The 21,983-nt window shown below is 45.7% G+C and overlaps 1 protein-coding gene across 1 annotated transcript in view; it reads left to right on the top strand.

Annotated features, from left to right (window-relative positions):
* The window catches only part of LOC311147040 (protein unc-13 homolog A-like), a gene marked incomplete at both ends in the record, with an annotated part of 87,038 nt that overhangs the window by 59,809 nt on the left and 5,246 nt on the right, over window positions 1–21,983 (top strand). Inside the window, 22 exons of the mRNA XM_084183647.1 lie at window positions 3,283–4,374; window positions 5,505–5,607; window positions 7,737–7,780; window positions 8,224–8,302; window positions 8,952–8,963; window positions 10,538–10,615; window positions 11,257–11,476; window positions 12,188–12,415; window positions 12,710–12,851; window positions 12,936–13,105; window positions 13,328–13,443; window positions 13,535–13,698; window positions 14,757–14,910; window positions 15,432–15,500; window positions 17,218–17,307; window positions 19,155–19,289; window positions 19,398–19,525; window positions 19,727–19,812; window positions 19,930–20,056; window positions 20,184–20,280; window positions 21,476–21,619; window positions 21,843–21,929. Of these exons, the coding sequence (XP_084039773.1) occupies window positions 3,283–4,374; window positions 5,505–5,607; window positions 7,737–7,780; window positions 8,224–8,302; window positions 8,952–8,963; window positions 10,538–10,615; window positions 11,257–11,476; window positions 12,188–12,415; window positions 12,710–12,851; window positions 12,936–13,105; window positions 13,328–13,443; window positions 13,535–13,698; window positions 14,757–14,910; window positions 15,432–15,500; window positions 17,218–17,307; window positions 19,155–19,289; window positions 19,398–19,525; window positions 19,727–19,812; window positions 19,930–20,056; window positions 20,184–20,280; window positions 21,476–21,619; window positions 21,843–21,929 (3,565 nt within the window). The remainder of the gene's footprint in view (window positions 1–3,282; window positions 4,375–5,504; window positions 5,608–7,736; window positions 7,781–8,223; window positions 8,303–8,951; window positions 8,964–10,537; window positions 10,616–11,256; window positions 11,477–12,187; window positions 12,416–12,709; window positions 12,852–12,935; window positions 13,106–13,327; window positions 13,444–13,534; window positions 13,699–14,756; window positions 14,911–15,431; window positions 15,501–17,217; window positions 17,308–19,154; window positions 19,290–19,397; window positions 19,526–19,726; window positions 19,813–19,929; window positions 20,057–20,183; window positions 20,281–21,475; window positions 21,620–21,842; window positions 21,930–21,983) is intronic.

Raw genomic sequence — 21,983 nt, 5'->3', positions numbered from 1 at the left:
CTTGATGATCTTTTTGGCCTTCCTGTGACATCGGGTGCTGTAGGTGTCCTGGAGGGCAGGTAGTTTGCCCCCGGTGATGCGTTGGGCAGACCGCACCACCCTCTGGAGAGCCCTGCGGTTGCGGGCGGTGCAGTTGCCGTACCAGGCGGTGATACAGCCCGACAGGATGCTCTCAATTGTGCATCTGTAAAAGTTTGTGAGGGTTTTAGGTGCGAGGACAAATTTCTTCAGCCTCCTGAGGTTGAAGAGGCGCTGTTGCGCCTTCATCACCACACTGTCTGTGTGGGTGGACCATTTCAGATCGTCAGTGATGTGTACGCCGAGGAACTTGAAGCTTTCCACCTGCTCCACAGCGGTCCTGTCAATGTGGATAGGGGCGTGCTCCCTCTGCTGTTTCCTGAAGTCCACGATCATCTCCTTTGTTTTGTCGACATTGAGGGAGAGGTTATTTTCCTGGCACCACACTCCCAGGGCCTTCACCTCCACTCTGTAGGCTGTTTTGTCATTGTTGGTAATCAGGCCTACTACTGTTGTGTCGTCTGCAAACTTGATGATTGAGTTGGAGGCGTGCGTGGCCACGTAGTCATGGGTGAACAGGGAGTACAGGAGGGGGCTGAGCACGCATCCTTGTGGGACCCCTGTGTTGAGGATCAGCGAAGTGGATGTGTTGTTTCCTACCTTCACCACCTGGGGGCAGCCCGTCAGGAAGTCCAGGACCCAGTTGCACAGGGCGGGGTTCAGACCCAGGGCCCCCGAGCTTAATGATGAGCTTGGAGGGTACTATGGTGTTGAATGCTGAGCTATAGTCAATGAACAGCATTCTTACATAGGTATTCCTCTTGTCCAGATGGGATAGGGCAGTGTGCAGTGCAATGGTGATTGCCTCGTCTGTGGATCTATTGGGGCAGTTAGCTAATTGAAGTGGGTCTAGGGTGTCAGGTAAGGTGATATGATCCTTACCTAGCCTCTCAAAGCACTTCATGATGACAGAAGTGAGTGCCACGGGGCGATAGTCATTTAGTTCAGTTACCTTTGCTTTCTTGGGTATAGGAACAATGGTGGACATCTTGAAGCAAGTGGGGATAGCAGACTGGGATAGGGAGAGATTGAATAAGTCCGTAAACACTCCAGCCAGCTGGTCTGTGCATGCTCTGAGGACACGGCTAGGGATGCCGTCTGGACCGCGTCCCCTATTCTGATTATCAGCTGTTGTCGAACACACGTGGGTGTGAAATACAATTCTCTTCCTCAAGAATGTGCAGCGAATTCCACTAGATGAAAAGCCGAAATGAGTATGACATCATGGCATTTAAAGCATACAACATTTCGAAATGTCACAGAATGTAGTTCACAAAAGTTCAATCAGGAAGGCGGGTCTGAATGCTTGTTTAACTTCATCCAGTTAGCATAACATAATTGACATTGTTTCCTATTCTAAGAGCATAGTGGGTATAAACACAAACGTATCATCATCAGCATAGCGTCTTGTTTCTTCTCCTCTTTCCTGTTAGCCATGTGAGGAATGTCATTCACCTATTTACCTTATAGCCTATAAGCACGGAACAATAATGTACATTCCTCACACTTGCTGTTTAACCTACGGGCTCACTTTTGCAATTATCACATTCCTCTCTCTCAACCAATGGGCATAAATCTTTGGATGTATTTATATGTCAACTTACCCTTGTTCTCTCACTTGCTGTTTTTCAGCAACAATTTTCGCCAACCATCCACCTCCCCACAACCACCAGCTATAATAACCTTAGGGCCCGTCATTGGAACTCCTTTCCGCCAGCAGGGGGGTTTTGATGCCAGCATCCCCTCATAGTCCCAGTCGGTATTAGATAGAACATCGCGGCCCCACCCTGTGTGGGGAAAACAACCTGTGGTTACCTACTGTATGTTACTCCATTGGCTCACAGCAAAATCTTGACCTGTTTCAAACGCAATTTTCTTGTCTGCTCGTTTTAATCAATTACAAAACTACATTCAAGAAAAGTGCATGTCTAAAGATTCCTTTTCAACATTGCCTGCTCCCTACCATTCTCACTACTCAGAAAAACGTAATATTGTAGGGCTTCCCTCATGCCCCTTTTCATGACGTGCTTGCAGCCACGTGAGTGCTAGCTAGCTACCGACCAGAACATTAAGCTAGCCAAGACCAACAACACAAACAAACTATACAGCTATAGGTAGTGAGTGGAGTTACAAATGGACTACACAAGTTAAATGTCTTACCTGTGATTTTAAATGTTTTCCACACACATAGCTACATGTAGTCTACTTCGACATTGGGTTCCCACATTTCCCACTCTCTCACGGCAAATAGCCTGAAGCCACAGGGCTCTTCTCACTGCCTCCATTTCCCTACGTGGGAGCATTGCGACTTTCGGTCGGGATTTTTTACCTGGTTACATGTACATTGATCAACACAGCAGCTTTTCGGCATGTTTTGTTATTTCTGTATAACAAAACCTTGACAACGAAGTTGGCTCTTTTACATTGGGGGTCAATTGGAAAGAATGTTTGTTTTCCCAAAATTGTGGTCGAGGGAAATTCCTTATTATTACGTGAATATCGACTCGGAGTATAGAGCTACCTGCCATCACATCTGGCTCCAAGGATCTTGCCTCGGAGACGAGGCCATTCCCCAAACAATTTTATAAAATGTCATATTTCATTCCATCTTTGTTGTCCATTCAGTCAAGCCTGTATTAGATTGAACTATAAAACGCTCCATTTTCGGATACCCAAAAAGCCTACTATTTAGAATGCAAGTATGGGTATTCGGACACGGCCAGTGAGTGTGTGAGTGTGTCTGTATCCTTTCCTTTACCTTTCTCTCTTCTCTGCTCACCCCCTCTCCCTCTCTCTCTCTCCCTCTCTCCATTCTTTCTTTAATAGCCTCATTCATCATGGCGTATACTGTACATACTCCTCCTGTGTTTGTTCCCTGTGAGGATGCTTGTTCTTTTTCACTTGTCACCTTTCTGTTCTGCTCTATTTCTTTCTCTCTCTTCTCTCTCTCTCTCTATTTCCCTAATTGTATTTCTCTCTCTGTCTGACACTCTGCTGTCGCCATTAACTCTCATTGATTAACCATCAGTTTTACCTTCACAGTCAGGTGTTTTACTATTGCTCAGGGATGCTCTGGACATTGTCTCTGTCTGTCCCGCCATGTTGGTTACTGCTTCCTATTCTTTTTATCCTTCCCCCTTTCTCTCTTCTCTCTCTCCCCCCATTTATCTTTGTTTCCCTGTCTTGCTCCCCCTTCCTCTCCAGTCCGACGGGAAGCTATGCGTCGTCGGCAGAGTTGAGTCACTGCAGCAGCCAGTTGAGTGAGGAGGAGTACGGCCCGGAATACAGAGAGAGAGACCCTTACGATGAGAATGACTCCTACCACTCCTGCCACTCCTCTGTCAGCTACAGCAAAGGTTCTCCCGACTGGGACCCCGACGAGACCCAGGGGGCGTACAGCGATGGGGGGGACTACAGTAAGGACGGGGGCGAGGAGGGGGCCCTCTATGAGGAGGATGACGGGGGTCTGTATGAGGAAGAGGGAGCGTATGAAGGAAAGGAGGGGCACATATATGACGATGAGGATTACCATCTGGATGGGACCCACAGTGAGGATATGGAGGTCCCCTACACCCCCACCCCCACCAGCACGGCACCCCCCACACTGGACGTCCCAGGTGCTTCTAGACCCCCCCTGGAGAAACAGCCCTCTCTGCATCAACAGCAGGCGCCACCTGGCCAACCGCCCAGCCATGCCCCAAATCAGGCCCACCCTCCAGGCATGGCTCCAGTTGGACAGCCCCCGGGTCAGCCACCCACCCAGGCCCCTCAAGCCCAGTCTCAGCCTCAGCCAGCCCCTGCCCCAGCCCTTGCCCCAGCCCAGTCCTTCTTCTCCATGGCCAAGCCCTTCTCAGCAGCAGTAACAGGCCTGGCCTCCTCTTTCCTGTCATCTGGAGTCCCTACTGCCCAACCTGCCCAGGCTCACCCCCCAGCCTCCCAACCCCAGCCCCAGTCTGCTTCCTCCATCCCCCCATCTCACCCCGCCATTGCCACCCCTCCCCCCCATGGGCCCCAGTCCACAACCACTGGCCCCCCCTCTCAGCCGACCCCCTCCACTGCCTCTGCCTCTCAGGCCCAGCCCCCTGCCCCTACAACCACCCAATCAGAGGGCCCTGATGCCAAACCCCCCCTGCCAGCGGACCAACTCCTCCTAGAGGGAGACAAACCCCTTCCCCCAAAAATTAGGACCCCCACCCCGACAGAGGAGAAACACCCCATGGAAGATGAGGACCAACAGTATGACGAGAGTTGCCCCCCCACCCCCGTAGAGGAGGAGGAGGAGCCCCTCCCTGAGAGGTAAACCCCCCTCCCAAATCTCAAATCTTCAAGCTTTTCTGTTATACAGGCGCAACAGGGGCTTTGTTTATTGGGCCACCATATTGGGTGGACTGTGAAAAAGCACATGGGGGTGCGTCTGAAATGACCCCCTTATTCCCTTTCAGTGCACCAAGTATCTTGATTCATCCCACAGAACCCCCCCCCCCCCTCCTTCCCCCTTAAAAACACATTTGAAGAAACGTGCCTTTCCTGCAATAACACTTGCACTTGTCTTTTCTTACTAGCACTGACTGCTGATAGCTGCTTTATTGAGGATAGAATGTACTTACTATGACTGTGATATGTTGCTGTCTCACCTAACTACACTACATAACCAAAAGTATGTGGACACCTGCTTGTCGAACATCTCATTCCAAAATCATGGGCGTTAATATAGAGTTGGTCCCCCCTTCGCTGCTATAACAGCCTCCACTCTTCTGGGAAGGCTTTCCACTAGATGTTGGAACATTGGAAACCCATTTTATGAAGCTTCCGACGAACAGTTCTTGTGCTGACGATGCTTCCAGAGGCAGTTTGGAACTAGGTAGTGAGTGTTGCAACTGAGGACAGACAATTTGTATGCGCTACGCGCTTCAACACTCGGCGGTCCCGTTCTGTGAGCTTGTGTGGCCTACCACTTCGCGGCTGAGCCGTTGTTACTCCTAGATATTTCCACTTCACAATAACAGCACTTACAGTTGACTGGGGCATCTCCAGCAGGGCAGAAATTTGACGAACTGACTTGTTGGAAAGGTGCCATCCTATGACTGTGCCATAGTGAAAATCACTGAGCTCTTCAGTAAGGCCATTCTACTGCCAATGTTTGTCTATAGAGATTGCATGGCTGTGTGCTCGGTTGTATACACCTGTCAGCAACGGGTGTGGCTGAAATAGCCGAATCCACTAATTTGAAGGGGTGTCCACATACTTTTGTATATATAGTGTACCTTAAGATGAATGCACTAACTGTAAGTCGCTCTGGATAAGAGCATCTACTAAATTACTAAAATGTAGAAAAATGTACAAATGTTCAAAAGTAGTGCACTATATAGGGGGCCATTTCAGCCCCAGATATGGAGTTGTTCTCAGACCTGCTCTCTTCCTTGTAGTCCTCCAGTAGATGAGGAGCCCAAGGAGCCGGTGGACCCGTCCGTGAGGGCTAGGGAGAACTGGCTACGAATCATCGACAAGGTCCAACAGCAGCTTCGAGAGGTAAGGTATCACACTCAAACCTTGTTCCATGTCCCAGTCCTATACTACTGGCCCTACGCCTGATCCAGCGCCAGACATATCCACATCCCTAAGCCTAACCTTAACTTCAACCCCAGTCCTATCCCCGATCCTCTTGTCCTATCCCCCAGCCCCATCCCCTAACCCTTGCCTAACACGCCAGCCCTAAATTCCGCCCCGGACCTATGTAGTCTAGCCACCCAGTCCTACCAGCCTTGTTTCCAGCCCCTGCCCTGCACCCCAGTCCCATCCATAGTGCTTTATCCAGGTTTGGAGAAGAAGAGAGGGGTAAGTAGTAGAAACATTTTAAAAGTGTCTAAGTACTTTCTGCACAGCTTTGAAAAATGCATGTGATATGCATTATTTACTCCCAAAGCTAGAGTGAATGGGTTCCTGAGACTATTTTTAAAGTACATACAATCAATATTTTAAATGATCTGAAAATACATTTTCTATAGATGGTGGTGCACATTTTCCCTTAGTATGGAAAATAACTCACTCAACTCTGTCTTTAAGTCTCACGGAACTGCTAAAACAATTGATTTGAACGTTCAGCTTGGCTTGATTGATTTATCAGTTTGCTCACATTTATTCACATCATTTTGCTAATCATTCTTTTTTAATTGAATTAATAAACACTTGCTTGGATGTTTGTGGGTTTTGTCACTTTGCTTTTTTCCTCCTGTGTTTTGTTGATTTCCCTTTTCACCCCATTTTTGTTTGTCCCACTACTTTTTCTTTCCAGTTTCATGTCATTGCCATAGCGATACTCACATGCACTCTGGTCGGCCATGATTGGAGCAGATTGACAGGTGGGTACAATGATTGGTTGCTGAAGAGAATGGTGGACTTGTTGGCCAATGATTTTTCAGTAATGTCCTGCAGTGCACACATTCATTTGACCTTTTCCATTTTACTTCATAACAACTATGCTGTATTATCTTATACAATGTTTAATTGTTTGAGTTTCATGGTTTGGATACTTTGCATATTCATTATTATGATTTTATAACTATAACAATCTTTCAGCCAAGCTCGTAGGAGTTAACTACCGTCAGGTGAAATCGGCAAGAAACTTTTCCATCAATACCTTTGCAGTGTTGCTTGCAAAATCAATCATTAACATTAGATTTTTTATACCTGTTTATATTTTTACCCAGTATGCAGTTGGAATTAATTTTCCTTTCAGTATTTCTTCATTATATTTTTCTTCAAATCTGTGGGTTTAAGAAGGCTTTAAATAAAACCAGACAAACAGCGTTAGGATGTGGCAGAATCCCAAGGTTGAATGAGTCAAAACTCTCTCTTTCTCTATTATGGTATTTCTCTGACCCTGAGCTGGAGGATGGGAGTCTGAATGTGTGACGAGGGCCATAGCTAGCGCGAGATAAAAGTACATGTGATTGCTGTGACGGTCTATTCAGTTAAAGCTGGTAAATCTATTTTTGGACTTTTGAATTAGTGATATATAGCCATTGATCCTTGAAGAATATGTGTGTGTTTTTTTCAGAATCATAGACTGTAGCTTTAATATTAGATATAGGCCTATTGCAGAGCTGCTCAATTCCAGGCCTTAAGGGACAAAGAAAGGCTGGTTTTCTTTTCTCCCTTGTGGTTGACTGATCAATTCATGTCATTGGTTGGCCAGAGAGTTCACTCACCTGGAGTTCTGAGTCTGAATGGGTTCTTTAGTAGAAGGTCTCTATAGAAGTGATTTCACAGTTTACTAGCTCTAATTTATCTCTATGACAGAAGGAATGAGCTGGAGAGGGTGGGAGAGAGAAAGAGAGGATAGAGAGAAAGATGAAAAGAGATTGAGATAGAGGAGGATGAATAGATAGTGCAGCTTTAAGAATGTTGTCTGAGGTAGTCATCAGTGGTGGAAATGGTCTTGATTTCCTTGTTTGGGGGCTCGGGGGCATCCTCCCCCACAAAAAATCAAATTTACCAGCTAAATGCTGCACTCTTGTGCACTCTAGATGCTCTGCATATGGATGAAATTGATTTCAAACGTTTAGTGAAAGATACTCATCACCCAGACGTAACTGTACTCTTCCCACCCTCCTCCTCCCTGTCTTCTTTCTCTCTCCCTCTTCCCCCTCTCTCTCCAGGCACGAGGAGAGCCGTCCAATTCCTTGTGGTTTGGTAAAGGAGGGTGAGTTACCCATCACTGCTCACAACAAAAGATCACATACAGTAACTACCACTCTACCACGGCACCTCAGTGCAGTTACCACAATGAGATTTGCATTTACAGTAAATGCTATACTAACTAGCGTAGTACAACAATCAATCAATAAATGATTGCCACTACTGTAAATATGTAATACTGAGGATAGTGTTTCATCCACTGGCTCCAGTCCTCTCAAGGGCTTTATGAATAGAATTGGAGAGGAGAATTATTAGATTAGACATACATTATTGTCCAGATTTTAAAAGTAAATAGCAATAAAAAAACAACATCTGGAGCACCTTGTCATCATCATTTCACTTCAACAAAATAGTCTAAACTTACCAGTAGCAGCGGATAAATGTCTGAGAGGTATACAGTATATTTGTTGGCTGGTGTGTAACAGTAAGGTTGTTTTACCTGCTCAGGGTAGGAGAGGTTCTGTACAGCATCGACAGCATGCCTGACCTACGCAAGAAGAAAGGTCCAACCCTGGTCAGAGACCTCGTAAGAGACCACACACAAACACACACAAACACACACACACACACACACACACACACCACAGCAACCGTACCTTGGCCCATGCCACCCCCTCCGCCTCCCCCTTTCGGAATCATTACTGCCATTATTGGCCTTTCTGTCTGTTCAGTTTCCTCTGCAGCACTCTGGGGACCTAGCTCCCTCCCACAGACATCACACCCGCTCCCTCTTTAGCCAGCCTTATGTCCTGGGAAACTGTGAAACCATGACACGAAATGAGGGATTACCATTTTGCAGTGGATGGTGTGACAGGAAGTCTATAGCCATGACTCTAACTGTGGCATCCTCTGTCTGAGTCATATATTTGAATTGCTGTCAGGCAGCGAATAAGACGCCTATGTACGTAAAAGGAGGGAGAGGGCAGAATATATTACAAGCTAAAAGCTGTTTAACACGCACACAAAACAGGCACACACACGCACACACACTCATTTACATACACACCCTCTGCCCCCTTCCCCTTTCTTATACATCGTATATAAACATCTATAACATGCCACTCAATGAGACATGAGTATAAATCAATATGCTATATACAATTCTGGTATGGTGCTTGTTTACTAACATATGTTCCCTCACCCCCTTCCCTTGTCTCTCTACATCTGTCATGCAGTTACAGGCCATGGTGAGTACCTGTACCAGTCTGCTGGTGTACTACCAACAACCCTTGAAACTCTCTTGTAATCATAATAGCCATACTTTAATGACACTATATATACAAAAGTATTTGGACACCCCTTCAAATTAGTGGATTTGGCTATTTCAGCCACACCCGTTGCCGACAGGTGTATACAATCGAGCACACAGCCATGCAATGATAATAATATGCCATTTAGCAGACGCTTTTATCCAAAACGACTTACAGTCATGTGCGCATAAATTTTTACGTATGGGTGGTCCCGGGGATCGAACCCACTACCCTGGCGTTACAAGCGCCATGCTCTACCAATTGAGCTACAGAGGACCACGATCTCTATAGACAAACATTGGCAGTGGAATGGCCTTACTGAAGAGCTCAGTGACTTTCAAAGTGGCATCATCATAGGATACCACCTTTCAAACAAGTCAGTTCATCAAATTTCTGCCCTGCTAGAGCTGCCGCAGTCAACTATAAGTGCTGTTATTGTGAAGTGGAAACATCTAGGAGCAATAACGGCTCAGCCGCGAAGTGGTAGGCCCCACAAGCTCACAGAACGGGACCGCCAAGTGCTGAAGCACATAGCGTGTAAAAATAATCTGTCCTCGGTTGCAACACTCACTACTGAGTTCCAAACTGCCTCTGGAAGCAACGTCAGCACAATAACTGTTCGTCGGGAGCTTCATGAAATGGGTTTCCATGGCCGAGCAGCCGCACACAAGCATAAGATCACCATGCGCAATGCCAAGTGTCGGTTGGAGTGGTGTAAAGCTCGCCGCCATTGGACTCTGGAGCAGTGGAAACACGTTCTCTGGAGTGATGAATCACGCTTCACCATCTGGCAGTCCGACGAATCTGGGTTTGGCGGATGCCAGGAGAACGCTACCTGCCCGAATGCATAGTGCCAACTGTAAAGTTTGGGGGAGGAGGAATAATGGTCTGGGGCTGTTTTTCATGGCACGGGCTAGGCCCCTTAGTTCCAGTGAAGGGAAATCTTAGCGCTACAGCATACAATGACATTCTAGACGATTCTGTGTTTCCAACTTTGTTTCAACAGTTTGGGGAACGCCCTTTCCTGTTTCAGCATGACAATGCCCCCGTGTACAAAGCGAGGTCCATAGATAAATGGTTTGTCGAGATCGGTGTGGAGGAACTTGACTGGCCTACACAGAGCCTTGATCTCAACCCCATCAAACAGCTTTGGGATGAATTGGAACGCTGACTGCGAGCCAAGCCTAATCACCCAACATCAGTGCCCAACCTCACTAATGCTCTTGTGGCTGAATGGAAGCAATGTTCCAACATCTAGTGGAAAGCCTTCCCAGAAGAGTTGAGGCAGTTATAGCAGCAAAGGGGGGACCAACTCCATATTAATGCCCATGATTTTGGAATGAGATGTTCGATGAGCAGGTGTCCACATACTTTTGGTCATGTAGTGTACCAAGGCTCATATTCATTTATAATTGACTCTCTCTCTCCCTCCCTTTCTCTGTCTCTCTCCTCTCTTTCTCTGTCTCACTCTCTGTCTCTGTCTCTGTCTCTCTCTCTGTCTGTCTCTCCAGTCTATGGCCTCTCAGAACGCTCGGAAGGCTGGGATCACCACGGCGATGGCCTGCAGCACCCTCGGCAATGAGGACCTGGTGGGTCACACGACTTATGACCTCAGCGTGTCTCGGCACAGCTATAAATATCCATTCAGTTTCAGTCTAATTTCAATCAACTTTATTGTTATCATCCCCAAGGGGCAATTTTCACGGTGGAACATAACACTTCGAAAAGAAAATGTAGCCGACCACACTTTTTATTGCTGAAATGCAGTTGATTTATTAAACAACCAAGGTTTTTGGCAGCTAGCTGCCTTCATCAGGTAGTGTGCATGTATAATTAATACCATATTCCTCCCTCTGCCTCTCTCTCTCTCTGCCTCTCTCTCTCTTTCTGCCTCTTTCTCTCTATCTCTCTCTCTGCCTCCCCCTCTCTCTCTGCCTCTCACTCTCTCTCTGCCTCTCTCTCTCTCTGCCTCTCTCTCTCTCTGCCTCTCTCTCTCTGCCTCTCTCTCTCTGCCTCTCTCTCTCTCTCTCTCTCTCTCTCTCTCTCTCTCTCTCTCTCTCTCTCTCTCTGCCTCTCTCTCTCTCTGCCTCTCTCTCTCTCTGCCTCTCTCTCTCTCTGCCTCTCTCTCTCTCTGCCGCTCTCTCTCTCTGCCTCTCGCTCTTTATGCTTCTCTCTTTCTCGCTCTCTCTTGCTCTCTCTCTCCCCCCCTCCCCTTCCATCCCTTCTGCAGAAGATTCATGTGTACAAGAAGACCCTACAGGCTCTGATCTACCCCATCTCCTGCACCACACCCCATAACTTTGAGGTGTGGACAGCCACCACTCCCACCTACTGCTACGAGTGCGAGGGGCTGTTGTGGGGCATCGCTCGCCAGGGCATGAGGTGCTCCGAGTGCGGGGTCAAATGCCACGACAAGTGCCAGGACCTGCTCAATGCCGACTGCCTGCAGAGTAAGGAACACACAAGTGCACACACACACGAAAACATGCACACATACGTATAACTACTGTGTCTCATTTTTACATTACACACACACACACACTATTTTCTCCTTACACTCTACACACAGAAATAAATATACACCCATAAAAACTCCCTCTCATTTCCCCTCTTGCTTTCCCTTTTTCGATTGACATCCCATTACTCTCCTCTCTCTCTTTCTCCTCCCCTCTTCCTTTTCAATTTATCTCCTGAGTAATGTGCTGTCATCCCTCCTGCTTCTCTCCTGGACTCAGTCCCTCCATCCTTATTACTTCTCTAATTCACATTCCCCAAGATTAGATTTTAGCTCAATTCACTACTGATTTACGGTCTCTTTTATCTCCTATTACTCACTTGTCCCCTCTCCCCACTATTCCTTAGGAGCCTTTAATCTGAAGGTTTACCCAAATGACCATCACTGCCTCTTTTCTCTCTATCTCATATTCTCCATCTATACCAGGGATGGGCAACTTTGATGGGGGTGGGGGCCATAAAAAATATTTCTCTTCTCCTAGTCTCTCTCCCTCCTTCATGCCCTTTTAAACTTTTTCTTATTGCCTCTCTCAACTTTCTCTCTCTCTTCTCTCTCTCTTCTCTCTTTGTCCTCTCCTTTCTTCCGGCTCTTTTCCTATACTCTAACCCCTCTCCTCTCTCACCCCCTCCCTCTCTCTCATCTCCAGGGGCAGCGGAGAAGAGTTCTAAGCATGGGGAGGAGGACAGAACCCAGAACATCATCATGGTTCTAAAGGACAGGATGAAGATCAGAGAGAGGAACAAACCGGAAATCTTCGAGCTCATCCAGGAAGTGTTTAGCATCGTCAAGGCGACGCACGCCACGCAGATGAAGCAGATCAAACAGAGTGTGCTCGATGGGACGTCCAAGTGGTCGGCCATGATCAGCATGACTGGTAAAACAAGGACTGGGATTGAGATTGGGATTAAGATTGAGATTAGGTTTGGATTGGAGGGGGTGTTGGTTACTGACTGGCAGTAGGAAGATTACATCAGTAGACTTCCCTTTGCCAACCAGAGAATACATTATATTTTACATGTTTGCTTTTGAGTTCTTTCTTTAGCAGATGCTCTTATACAAAGTGATTTTGATGTGTATTCAAGTAAGGAGACTGAAACAACCATTTAGCTAAAACTCTCTGTGTGGTGTATGCCCAGAGTCTAATGGTGTGACTGTGTCCGTCTCTCAGTGCAGTGTGCCCAGGGCCTCCAGGCCAAGGACAAGACCGGCTCCAGTGACCCGTACGTCACAGTTCAGGTGGGCAAGACCAAGAAGAGGACCAAGACCATCTACGGTAACCTCAACCCTGTCTGGGATGAGAACTTCCACTTGTGAGTACAGCGAGTGCGTGTCTGTCTGTCTGTCTATGCATGGCTGTGTGTGGTTACGTCTGACATCATTTCTTAATCTCGTAGCGAATGCCACAACTCGTCGGACCGCATCAAGGTACGCGTGTGGGACGAAGACGATGACATCAAGTCCAGGGTGAAGCAGAAGTTCAAACGGGAGTCAGATGACTTCCTGGGTCAGACCATCATCGAGGTCCGCACACTCAGCGGCGAGATGGACGTATGGTACAACCTGGGTGAGTGATGGAGGGGGAGAGAGTGAGAGAGTGAGAGAGTGAGGGGAGAGAGAGAGAGAGAGAGAGAGAGAGAGAGAGAGAGAGAGAGAGAGAGAGAGAGAGAGAGAGAGAGAGAGAGAGAGAGAGAGAGAGAGAGAGAGAGAGAGAGAGAGATCAGAAGAGGGCATCAGAGGTCACCTCAACAGAATGTCTTGATGTGAGTGTGTTGGTGTCCTCTGACAGACAAGAGAACAGACAAGTCTGCTGTGTCTGGAGCCATCCGGATGCACATCAGTGTAGAGATCAAAGGAGAGGAGACTGTGGCTCCCTACCATGTCCAGTACACCTGTCTACATGAAGTAAGACCTACCATACCTTAACTTACCTTACTTACCACACACACAGACACACACACACACCTCTAACCGTTTTTTCCCGCTGTGTGTGAAGCACCTGTTTCAGTACACTACAGAGGAGCAGAACAGTGGTGTGGTGAAGATACCTGATGCCAAAGGTGACGACGCGTGGAAGGTGTACTTCGAGGAGACTCCTCAGGAGATCGTGGATGAGTTCGCCATGCGTTACGGAGTGGAGTCCATCTACCAGGCTATGACGTCAGTACCATCACCATACAGAACACATACAGAGAGTTTGGTCATTGGTTTAGACCAGAGACGTAGCTATACATATATACATTTATACCATGGCATTGTTGAATACTCCTTTCTGATTGGTTTGAAGGGCATTCTAGAGTGTGCATTATTTTCTTATAACGCACTGTATATTTGCATGGTAGAATTCAATGGCTATAGTTCATTCTTACATGTTCTATGTTTGAGCTGCTTTTAAAAGTAAAAGTTGAATTGAAAACATTATTGGCATTGTTGAATTCGATTTTCATAATGGCAAACTAGGATTGATAGGTTGGTTAGCTAAACTAGCAATTCTGTTTTTTTCGTTACCATGGCAACTACTGTAGCTAGCCATCTAGTAAACTTGCTTGCTACTTCAATGGATGTTGAACATATTTCTACTGGCAAATGTGTTAAATTATAGCCACGCTGCCGCGTCGTGGAACACACCTTCCACGTTGTTCATTATTTTCCATAGAACGCTGCGTTGATGATTATCCCTTACATAAATATACAGCTCTGATTTTAACCTTATATTAAGGAGAGAACAAGTATTATGTACCATCACCCGGCAGGTAGCTTAGAGGGTAAGAGCGTTGTGCCAGTAACCGAAAGGTCACTGGTTCTAATCCCCGTGCCGACTAGGTGAAAAATCTGTTGGATGTGCAAGGCACTTAACAGTCTATGACTAGGGTGGCTAGAGTCTTTGACAATTTTGAGGGCCTTCCTCTGACACCGCCTGGTATAGAGGTCCTGGATGGCAGGAAGCTTGGCCCCAGTGATGTACTGGGCCGTACGCACTACCCTATGTAGTGCCTTGCGGTCGGAGGCCGAGCAATTGCCATACCAGGCGGTGATGCAACCAGTCAGGATGCTCTCGATGGTGCAGTTTTTGACTGTGATAACATGTAACACAATACAGAATAAAACACACTTGAGACTACTGGACAAACTACACTGGACAGACAAATGACAACATATTTCATCCCTAAAAGTCCCAGTTAATATGAATATAATTATTCTATTATGTGTGTCCACAGCCATTTTGCATGTCTGTCGTCTAAGTACATGTGCCCGGGCGTTCCCGCGGTGATGAGTACCCTTCTGGCCAACATCAATGCCTACTATGCTCACACCACCCAGTCCACCAATAACGTTTCAGCATCAGACCGCTTCGCCGCATCCAACTTTGGAGTGAGTTCATTAGTTTATACTTTTAGGGGCGGTTTCCCAGACATAGATTAAGCCTAGTCTTGGACCTAAAAGCTATTTCAATGGAGATTCTCTTTAGTCCAGGACTACACTTAATCTGTGTCCCTGAAACCAACCATTATTGTTTTAGGTTTACATTTTATTAAAAGGTATTTCATTTAAAATTGTATTAACTGTATTGATTAATTATGAATGGAAATGTCTTCTTAGAGATTACATGTCAAGACATGTTGAACTGTGTAGGTAAAGTAAAAAGGAAAGTAGGTTCAAAACCGGAACATTGTCCTGAGGGCCCTCTGCCCTAATACAGCCTCCAACACCCATTTTCAAACAGTGGCCCAACCTACATCCCCAACTGCCCAATCAGACTCACCAAGCTAAGCTAGATCCTGTCCTGGATTGACATAAGCAAAATATACACAAATATACACTGTCAGCTGAGATGATGTTACAATTTTTAATCCTGTTTTATCTTGTCCTGTGTGTGTGTCCTCTGTGGGTAGAAGGACAGGTTTGTGAAACTTCTAGATCAGCTCCACAACTCCCTGAGGATTGACCTTTCCATGTACAGGGTAATGTCAACTATTTTCTTTCACTGTTTTCTATTTTTCTTTTTTTAATGTGTTAAGTGTATTGAGATACTTTTAGAAGTGTTTTTCACAAAGTTTGACTTCACACAAACACTGGTTTGTATTCTGTGTTATGTATGAAAGTCACTGTTTTAGATTAGCCCTCTATTCCAGTATTTGCGTTTTCTAATCATTCATGTGTTTTTGTATTTTAGTTGTTTTTGTTTGTGAATATTTTGTTTTGTGTAATTTGATTATCCTTCCAGTTCCATCTGTAGGCCATTAGATGAGTAGCATTTTCTTGCAGTTGACATTATTATATTTATATTCTACTTTTATTCGACCAAAAGTTGAAGGGCATGATGGAGGAGATAGAATAGACTACTACAAAATTATACTATCAAAATAAACCTTACATTCTAAGTTAGATAGGCCTTCAACAAGCCATGTTTATTTTACCAGTCTTGTGATACAGTTGAAGTCGGAAGTTTACATACACTTTGGAGTCATTTAAACTCGTTTTTCAACCACTCCACAAATTTCTTTTTAACAAACTATAGTTTTGGCAAGTCGGTTAGGACACCTACTTTGTGCATGACACAAGTCATTTTTCCAACAATTGTTTACAGACAGATTATTTCACTTATAATTCACTGTATCACAATTCCAGTGGGTCAGAAGTTTACATACACTAAGTTGACTGTGCCTTTAAACAGCTTGGAAAATTCCAGAAAATGATGTCATGGCTTTAGAAGCTTCTGATAGGCTAATTGACATCATTTGAGTCAATTGGAGGTGTACCTGTGGATGTATTTCAAGGCCTACCTTCAAACTCAGTGCCTCTTTGCTTGACATCATGGGAAAATCAAAAGAAATCAGCCAAGACCTCAGAAAAATTATTGTAGACCTCCACAAGTCTGGTTCATCCTTGAAAGCAATTTCCAAATGCCTGAACGTACCACGTTCATCTGTACAAACAATAGTACGCAAGTATAAACACCATGGGACCACCGATCCGTCATACCGCTCAGGAAGGAGACGCGTTTTGTCTCCTAGAGATGAACGTACTTTGGTGCGAAAAGTACCAATATACTTCCAAAGTAGTGGCAAAATGGCTTAAGCACAACAAAGTCAAGGTATTGGAGTGGCCATCACAATACCCAGACCTCAATCCTATAGAAAATGTATGGGCAGAACTGAAAAAGCGTGTGTGAGCAAGGAGGCCTACAAACCTGACTCAGTTACACCAGCTCTGTCAGGAGGAATGGGCCAAAATTCACCCAACTTATTGTGGGAAGCTTGTGGAAGGCTACCCGAAACGTTTGACCCAAGTTAAACAATTTAAAGGCAATGCTACCAAATACTAATTGAGTGTATGTAAACTTGTGACCCACTGGGAATGTGATGAAATAAATAAAAGCTGAAATACATCATTCTCTCTACTATTATTCTGACATTTCACATTCTTAAAATAAAGTGGTGATCCTAACTGACCTAAGACAGGGAATTTTTACTAGGATTAAATGTCAGGAATTGTGAAAAACTGAGTTTAAATGTATTTGGCTAAGGTGTATGTAAACTTCCGACTTCAACTGTATCTGAACCTGTTTTTCAAGAACATATCTCTGTTCGTAACAGTGTTTCTGTGTGTTTCTACACTGTTGTAGAGTATATATCAGTGTGTTTCTATGTTTGTAATGGTGTTCCTGTGTGTTTGTAGAATAACTTCCCAGCTAGTAGCCCTGAGAGGCTGCAGGACCTCAAGTCCACTGTAGACCTACTGACCAGCATCACCTTCTTCAGAATGAAGGTAAACAAAACAAAACTCCATTCATCTCCTTCTTCATCTCTTTTTCCTCAAGTCGTAGAGCTGGCTTGTGCCAGCCAACATTTAATTCCAGGAAAGAAGCAATATATATGTGGATTCATAAATAGACTTACTTGCTAAGCTAGCTCTTGAGGAGCCTCTTAAGACCATCCTGATCTCGCGAGCTTACATCATGTTTTGCTACACAGATTCAGTAAAACAAAACGAGAGCGCAGCAATCAGGATGGTTTGATCAGGCTAGCTCTTGAGGGCAACATTTAGCACCGGTTAGGGTGTATCAGCCATATACAGTGCATTTGGAAAGTATTCAGACTCCTTCACCTTTTCCACAATTTATTACATTAAAGTCTTAATCTAAAATTGATTAAATAAAACATTTTCGTCATCAATCTACACACAATACCCCATAATGACAAAGCGAAAACAGGATTTTAGAAAATGTAGCAAAATTATAAAAAATAGAAAACAGAAGTACCTTATTTACATAAGTAATTACTCAAAATTGAGCTCAGGTGCATCCTGTTCCCATTGATCATCCTTGAGATGTTTCTGTCTATATAAAGGTCCCACAGTTGACAGTACATGTCAGAGCAAAAACCAAGCCATGAGGTCGAATGAATTGTCCGTAGAGCTCCAAGACAGGTTTTGTCGAGGCACAGATCTGGGGAAAAATTTCTGCAGCATTGAATGTCCCCAAGACCCCAGTGGCCTCCATCATTCTTAAATGGAAGAAGTTTGGAACCACCAAGACTCTTCCTAGAGCTGGCCGCCCGGCCAAACTGAGCAATCGGGGGAGAAGGGCCTTGGTAAGGGAGGTGACCAAGAACCCGATGGTCACTCTGACAGAGCTCTAGAGTTCCTCTGTGGAGATGGGAGAACCTTCCAGAAGGACCACCATCTCTGCAGCACTCCACCAATCAGGCCTTTATGGTAAAGTGGCCAGACGGAAGCCACTCCTCAGTAAAAGGCACATGACAGCCTGTTTGGAGTTTGCCAAAAGGCACCTAAAGGACTCTTAGACCATGAGAAACAAGATTGTCTGGTCTGATGAAACCAAGATTGAACTCTTTGGCCTGAATGCCAAGCATCACACCTGGAGAAAACCTGGCACCATGTCTACGGTGAAGCATGGTGGTGGCAGCATCATGCTGTGGGGATGGTTTTCAGCGGCAGGGACTGGGAGACTAGTCAGGATCGAGGCAAAGCTGAACGGATCAAAGGACAGAGAGATCCTTGATGAAAACCTGCTCCAGAGTGCTCAGGACCTCAGAGTGGGGCGAAGGTTCACCTTCAAACAGGACAACGACCCTAAGCACACAGCCAAGACAATGCAGGAGTGGCTTCGGGACAAGTCTCTGAATGTCCTTGAGTGCCCAGCCAGAGGCCGGACTTGAACCCGATCTAACGTCTGGAGAGACCTGAAAATAGCTGTGCAGCGACGCTCCCCATCCAACCTGATAGAGCTTGAGGATCTGCAGAGAAGAATGGGATAAACTCTCCAAATACAGGTGTGCCAAGCTTGTAGCGTCATACACAAGAAGACTCGAGGCTGTAATCGTTGCCAAAGGTGCTTCCACAAAATACTGAGTAAAGGGTCTGAATACTTATGTAAATGTGATATTTCAAATTTGCAAACATTTCTAAAAACCTGTTTTTGCTTTGTCATTATGGGGCATTGTGTGTAGATTGATGAGGAAAAAAACAAATACATTTTAGAAAAAGGCTGTAACGTAACAAAATGTGGAAAAAGTCAAGGGGTCTGAATACTTTCCGAATGCACTGCATGCTAATGCTAAGCTAACTGACCTTTGAACTTACTGTGTGATTAGGTCCAGGAGCTGCAGAGCCCCCCCAGGGCCAGTCAGGTGGTGAAGGACTGTGTCAAAGCCTGTCTCAACTCCACCTACGAGTACATCTTCAACAACTGCCATGAACTCTACGGCAGAGAATACCAGACAGACCCTGTGAGTGTGGTTGGGGGGTGTGTGTTTGTGGTGTGTGATGTGTATGTGAGTTCATGTGAGTGCATGCATATCTGTGTGTTTGTGTCTGACCGTCCTCTTTCTCTCCAGGCTAAGGCTGACGTTCCAGAAGAGCAGGGTCCGAGCATCAAGAACCTGGATTTCTGGTCCAAACTCATCACCCTCATTGTCTCCATCATAGAAGAGGACAAGAACTCCTACACACCCTGTCTCAACCAGTGAGTTTCTCTATCTCCGTCTCTCCTTCTCTCTCCCTCCCTCTCTTTGTCTCTCTCTCTCTCTGTCTCTCTCTCTCTCTCTCTCTCTCTGTCTCTGTCTCTCCCTCTCTCCGTCTCATGCTCTCTCTCTCTGTCTCTCTCTCTCTCTCTCTCTCTCTCTCTCTCTCCTCTCTGAACACTCTGTTCTTCTGCCCTCTGTAGGTTTCCTCAGGAACTGAACGTGGGTGTCATCAGTGCTGAGGTCATGTGGAACATGTTCGCTCAAGACATGAGATATGCCATGGAGGGTATGTGTGTGTGTGTGTGTGTGTGTGTGTGTGTGTGTGTATGTGCGCGCGCGCACGTGTGTCGTATCAATCAATAAGTCCCTAAACTAATGCTACCAACCTGTCTCTGGTTCCCAGAGCATGAGAAGAACCGTCTGTGTAAGAGTGCTGATTACATGAACCTGCACTTCAAGGTTAAGTGGCTCTACAATGAATACTGCAAAGAGCTGCCCACCTTCCAGAAACGTGTTCCTGAGTACCCAGCGTGAGTGTCCTTTATCTCATCTAATTCAGCTCTTTTTTTAGGGAAAGTCCATGAAGAATATATATTTGGGGGGCTTGTTATCACATAATGAGATGATTTTGGGGACCCTTTCTCTGCTGTCTCATAGGTGGTTTGAGCCGTTTGTCATCCAGTGGTTGGACGAGAACGAGGAAGTGTCCAGAGACTTCCTGCACGGTGCCCTAGTGAGGGACACAAAGGACGGGGTAAACTCACATCTGTTTCCTCTCTGAGATATTAAAAATAAATTGGCAATGGTTTGTATTACAGGCTTCTATTTACTTGTGTTATTTGCTAGACGATACATCGTCAAATTGTAATTACGTAGTTGTTTCTCAATAATTGATACTGTAGGTTTATTATTTATTTGAGATTAATTGAAATGATTTAAAACGTTTCAAAATATGTACCTTATTAAATGAATTTTGAGGTACTAAAGATCCTACTGATGTAGGCCTACTAGACATAAAGATGTACTATGCAATTTCACTGTAAAAGTTGTAAATGTTGTAAACACCCAACAGAGAAATGACTGCCCTGTCCTTCCCACCAATTCCCCCAACACACTTCCATCATGTGTACTTCCCTTACTCAGCACCAAGTGGTCTGGGAGAGAGGAAGAAGCAGGTTAGAGGCTCAACGTAATCAATATGTGGCCAATAACACACAGACATGAGACCTAGCACACACGGCAGCCCTCGAGGAACTGACACACACACACTCACACACACACTGAGTACACATTCGCACACACACGCGAGTCGATGCGTATGAGCAGGTTCTCTCCCCTCATTCGTCTGTGGTCCTAAGGGTCCAATTTCTGTCGCCCACAGCATCTTCTTGTTTCCTGTGTCAGCAGGAATCCAGTCCCACCGCCACCCTCCCCTTCACAACACCGCTCAATACCCCGCTAATGACAGGGGTGTTAATGAGGGCTCTGCTCCCCATCATATCCCTGATCACCACATCATTAATGTGGCGAGAGGAACCAGCCACACGCTGTCCATTCATAGAGAATTCAACAGCACTTGCCATCTATCTTTAGCATATAAGATGAAATGTATGGCCTTGAAAAAGGGGGCATCCTTCTCCTGTTCTTTGAAGTGTGGGGATCCCAGTCTTGATCATTATGGACCTGTTACTTGTGCCTTTTGTTAGATATCAAAGCACCCAGATATCAAAGCACTTTAATAATCCCCCGTCTCGTCCATTCTCCCACTCCCCCCAATCTCCCTCTACCCAATTCCTCTCTTCTCTGCCATGTCACCTTTCTCCCTCTCATCCCCCACCCTCCTCTCTCCTTTCCTCTCTCCTCATCCCCTTTGCTCCTCTCCCCTGTTCTTTCCTTTCCCGCCCCCTTCCCTTCCTCTCCTCCCTTCCCTCCTCTCTTCCCCCCTACAGTTCCAGGTAACGTCGGAGCATGCTCTGTTCTCCTGCTCGGTGGTGGACGTGTTCTCCCAGCTCAACCAGAGCTTTGAGATCATACGCAAGCTAGAGTGTCCCGACCCCCAGATCGTAGGCAACTACATGAAGAGATTCGCCAAGGTACCACTTTCCCTGTAGGCCTTACCAATATGGCCGACATTTCAGACTGTATTGGTCTATGATGTGTGACTTGAAAAAGCCCTTATGAATATGATATAATGTGGAGGTCTTCTGTGATCGAACACTAACAGGGTTAGATGATACAGAAGATGCTAATTGTCTCTCATCCTCTCTCTCTCTTTCTTTCTGTCTCTCCCTCTCTCTGTCTCTCTCTCTCTATCAGACCATCGGCAATGTTCTGCTGTCCTATGCTGAGATCATTTCCAAAGAGTTCCCCAAACAATGCGGGAACAAAGAGAAAGAGAAAGTGGTAGGTTAGGGAAATGTCACGTGTGTGTGTGTCTGTGTGTTTGTGCATGTGCGT

This window comes from Coregonus lavaretus (assembly GCF_964263955.1).
Source record: "Coregonus lavaretus genome assembly, chromosome: 19".
Lineage (NCBI taxonomy): Eukaryota > Metazoa > Chordata > Actinopteri > Salmoniformes > Salmonidae > Coregonus > Coregonus lavaretus.
This window is presented reverse-complemented; position numbering and strand designations above follow the sequence as displayed.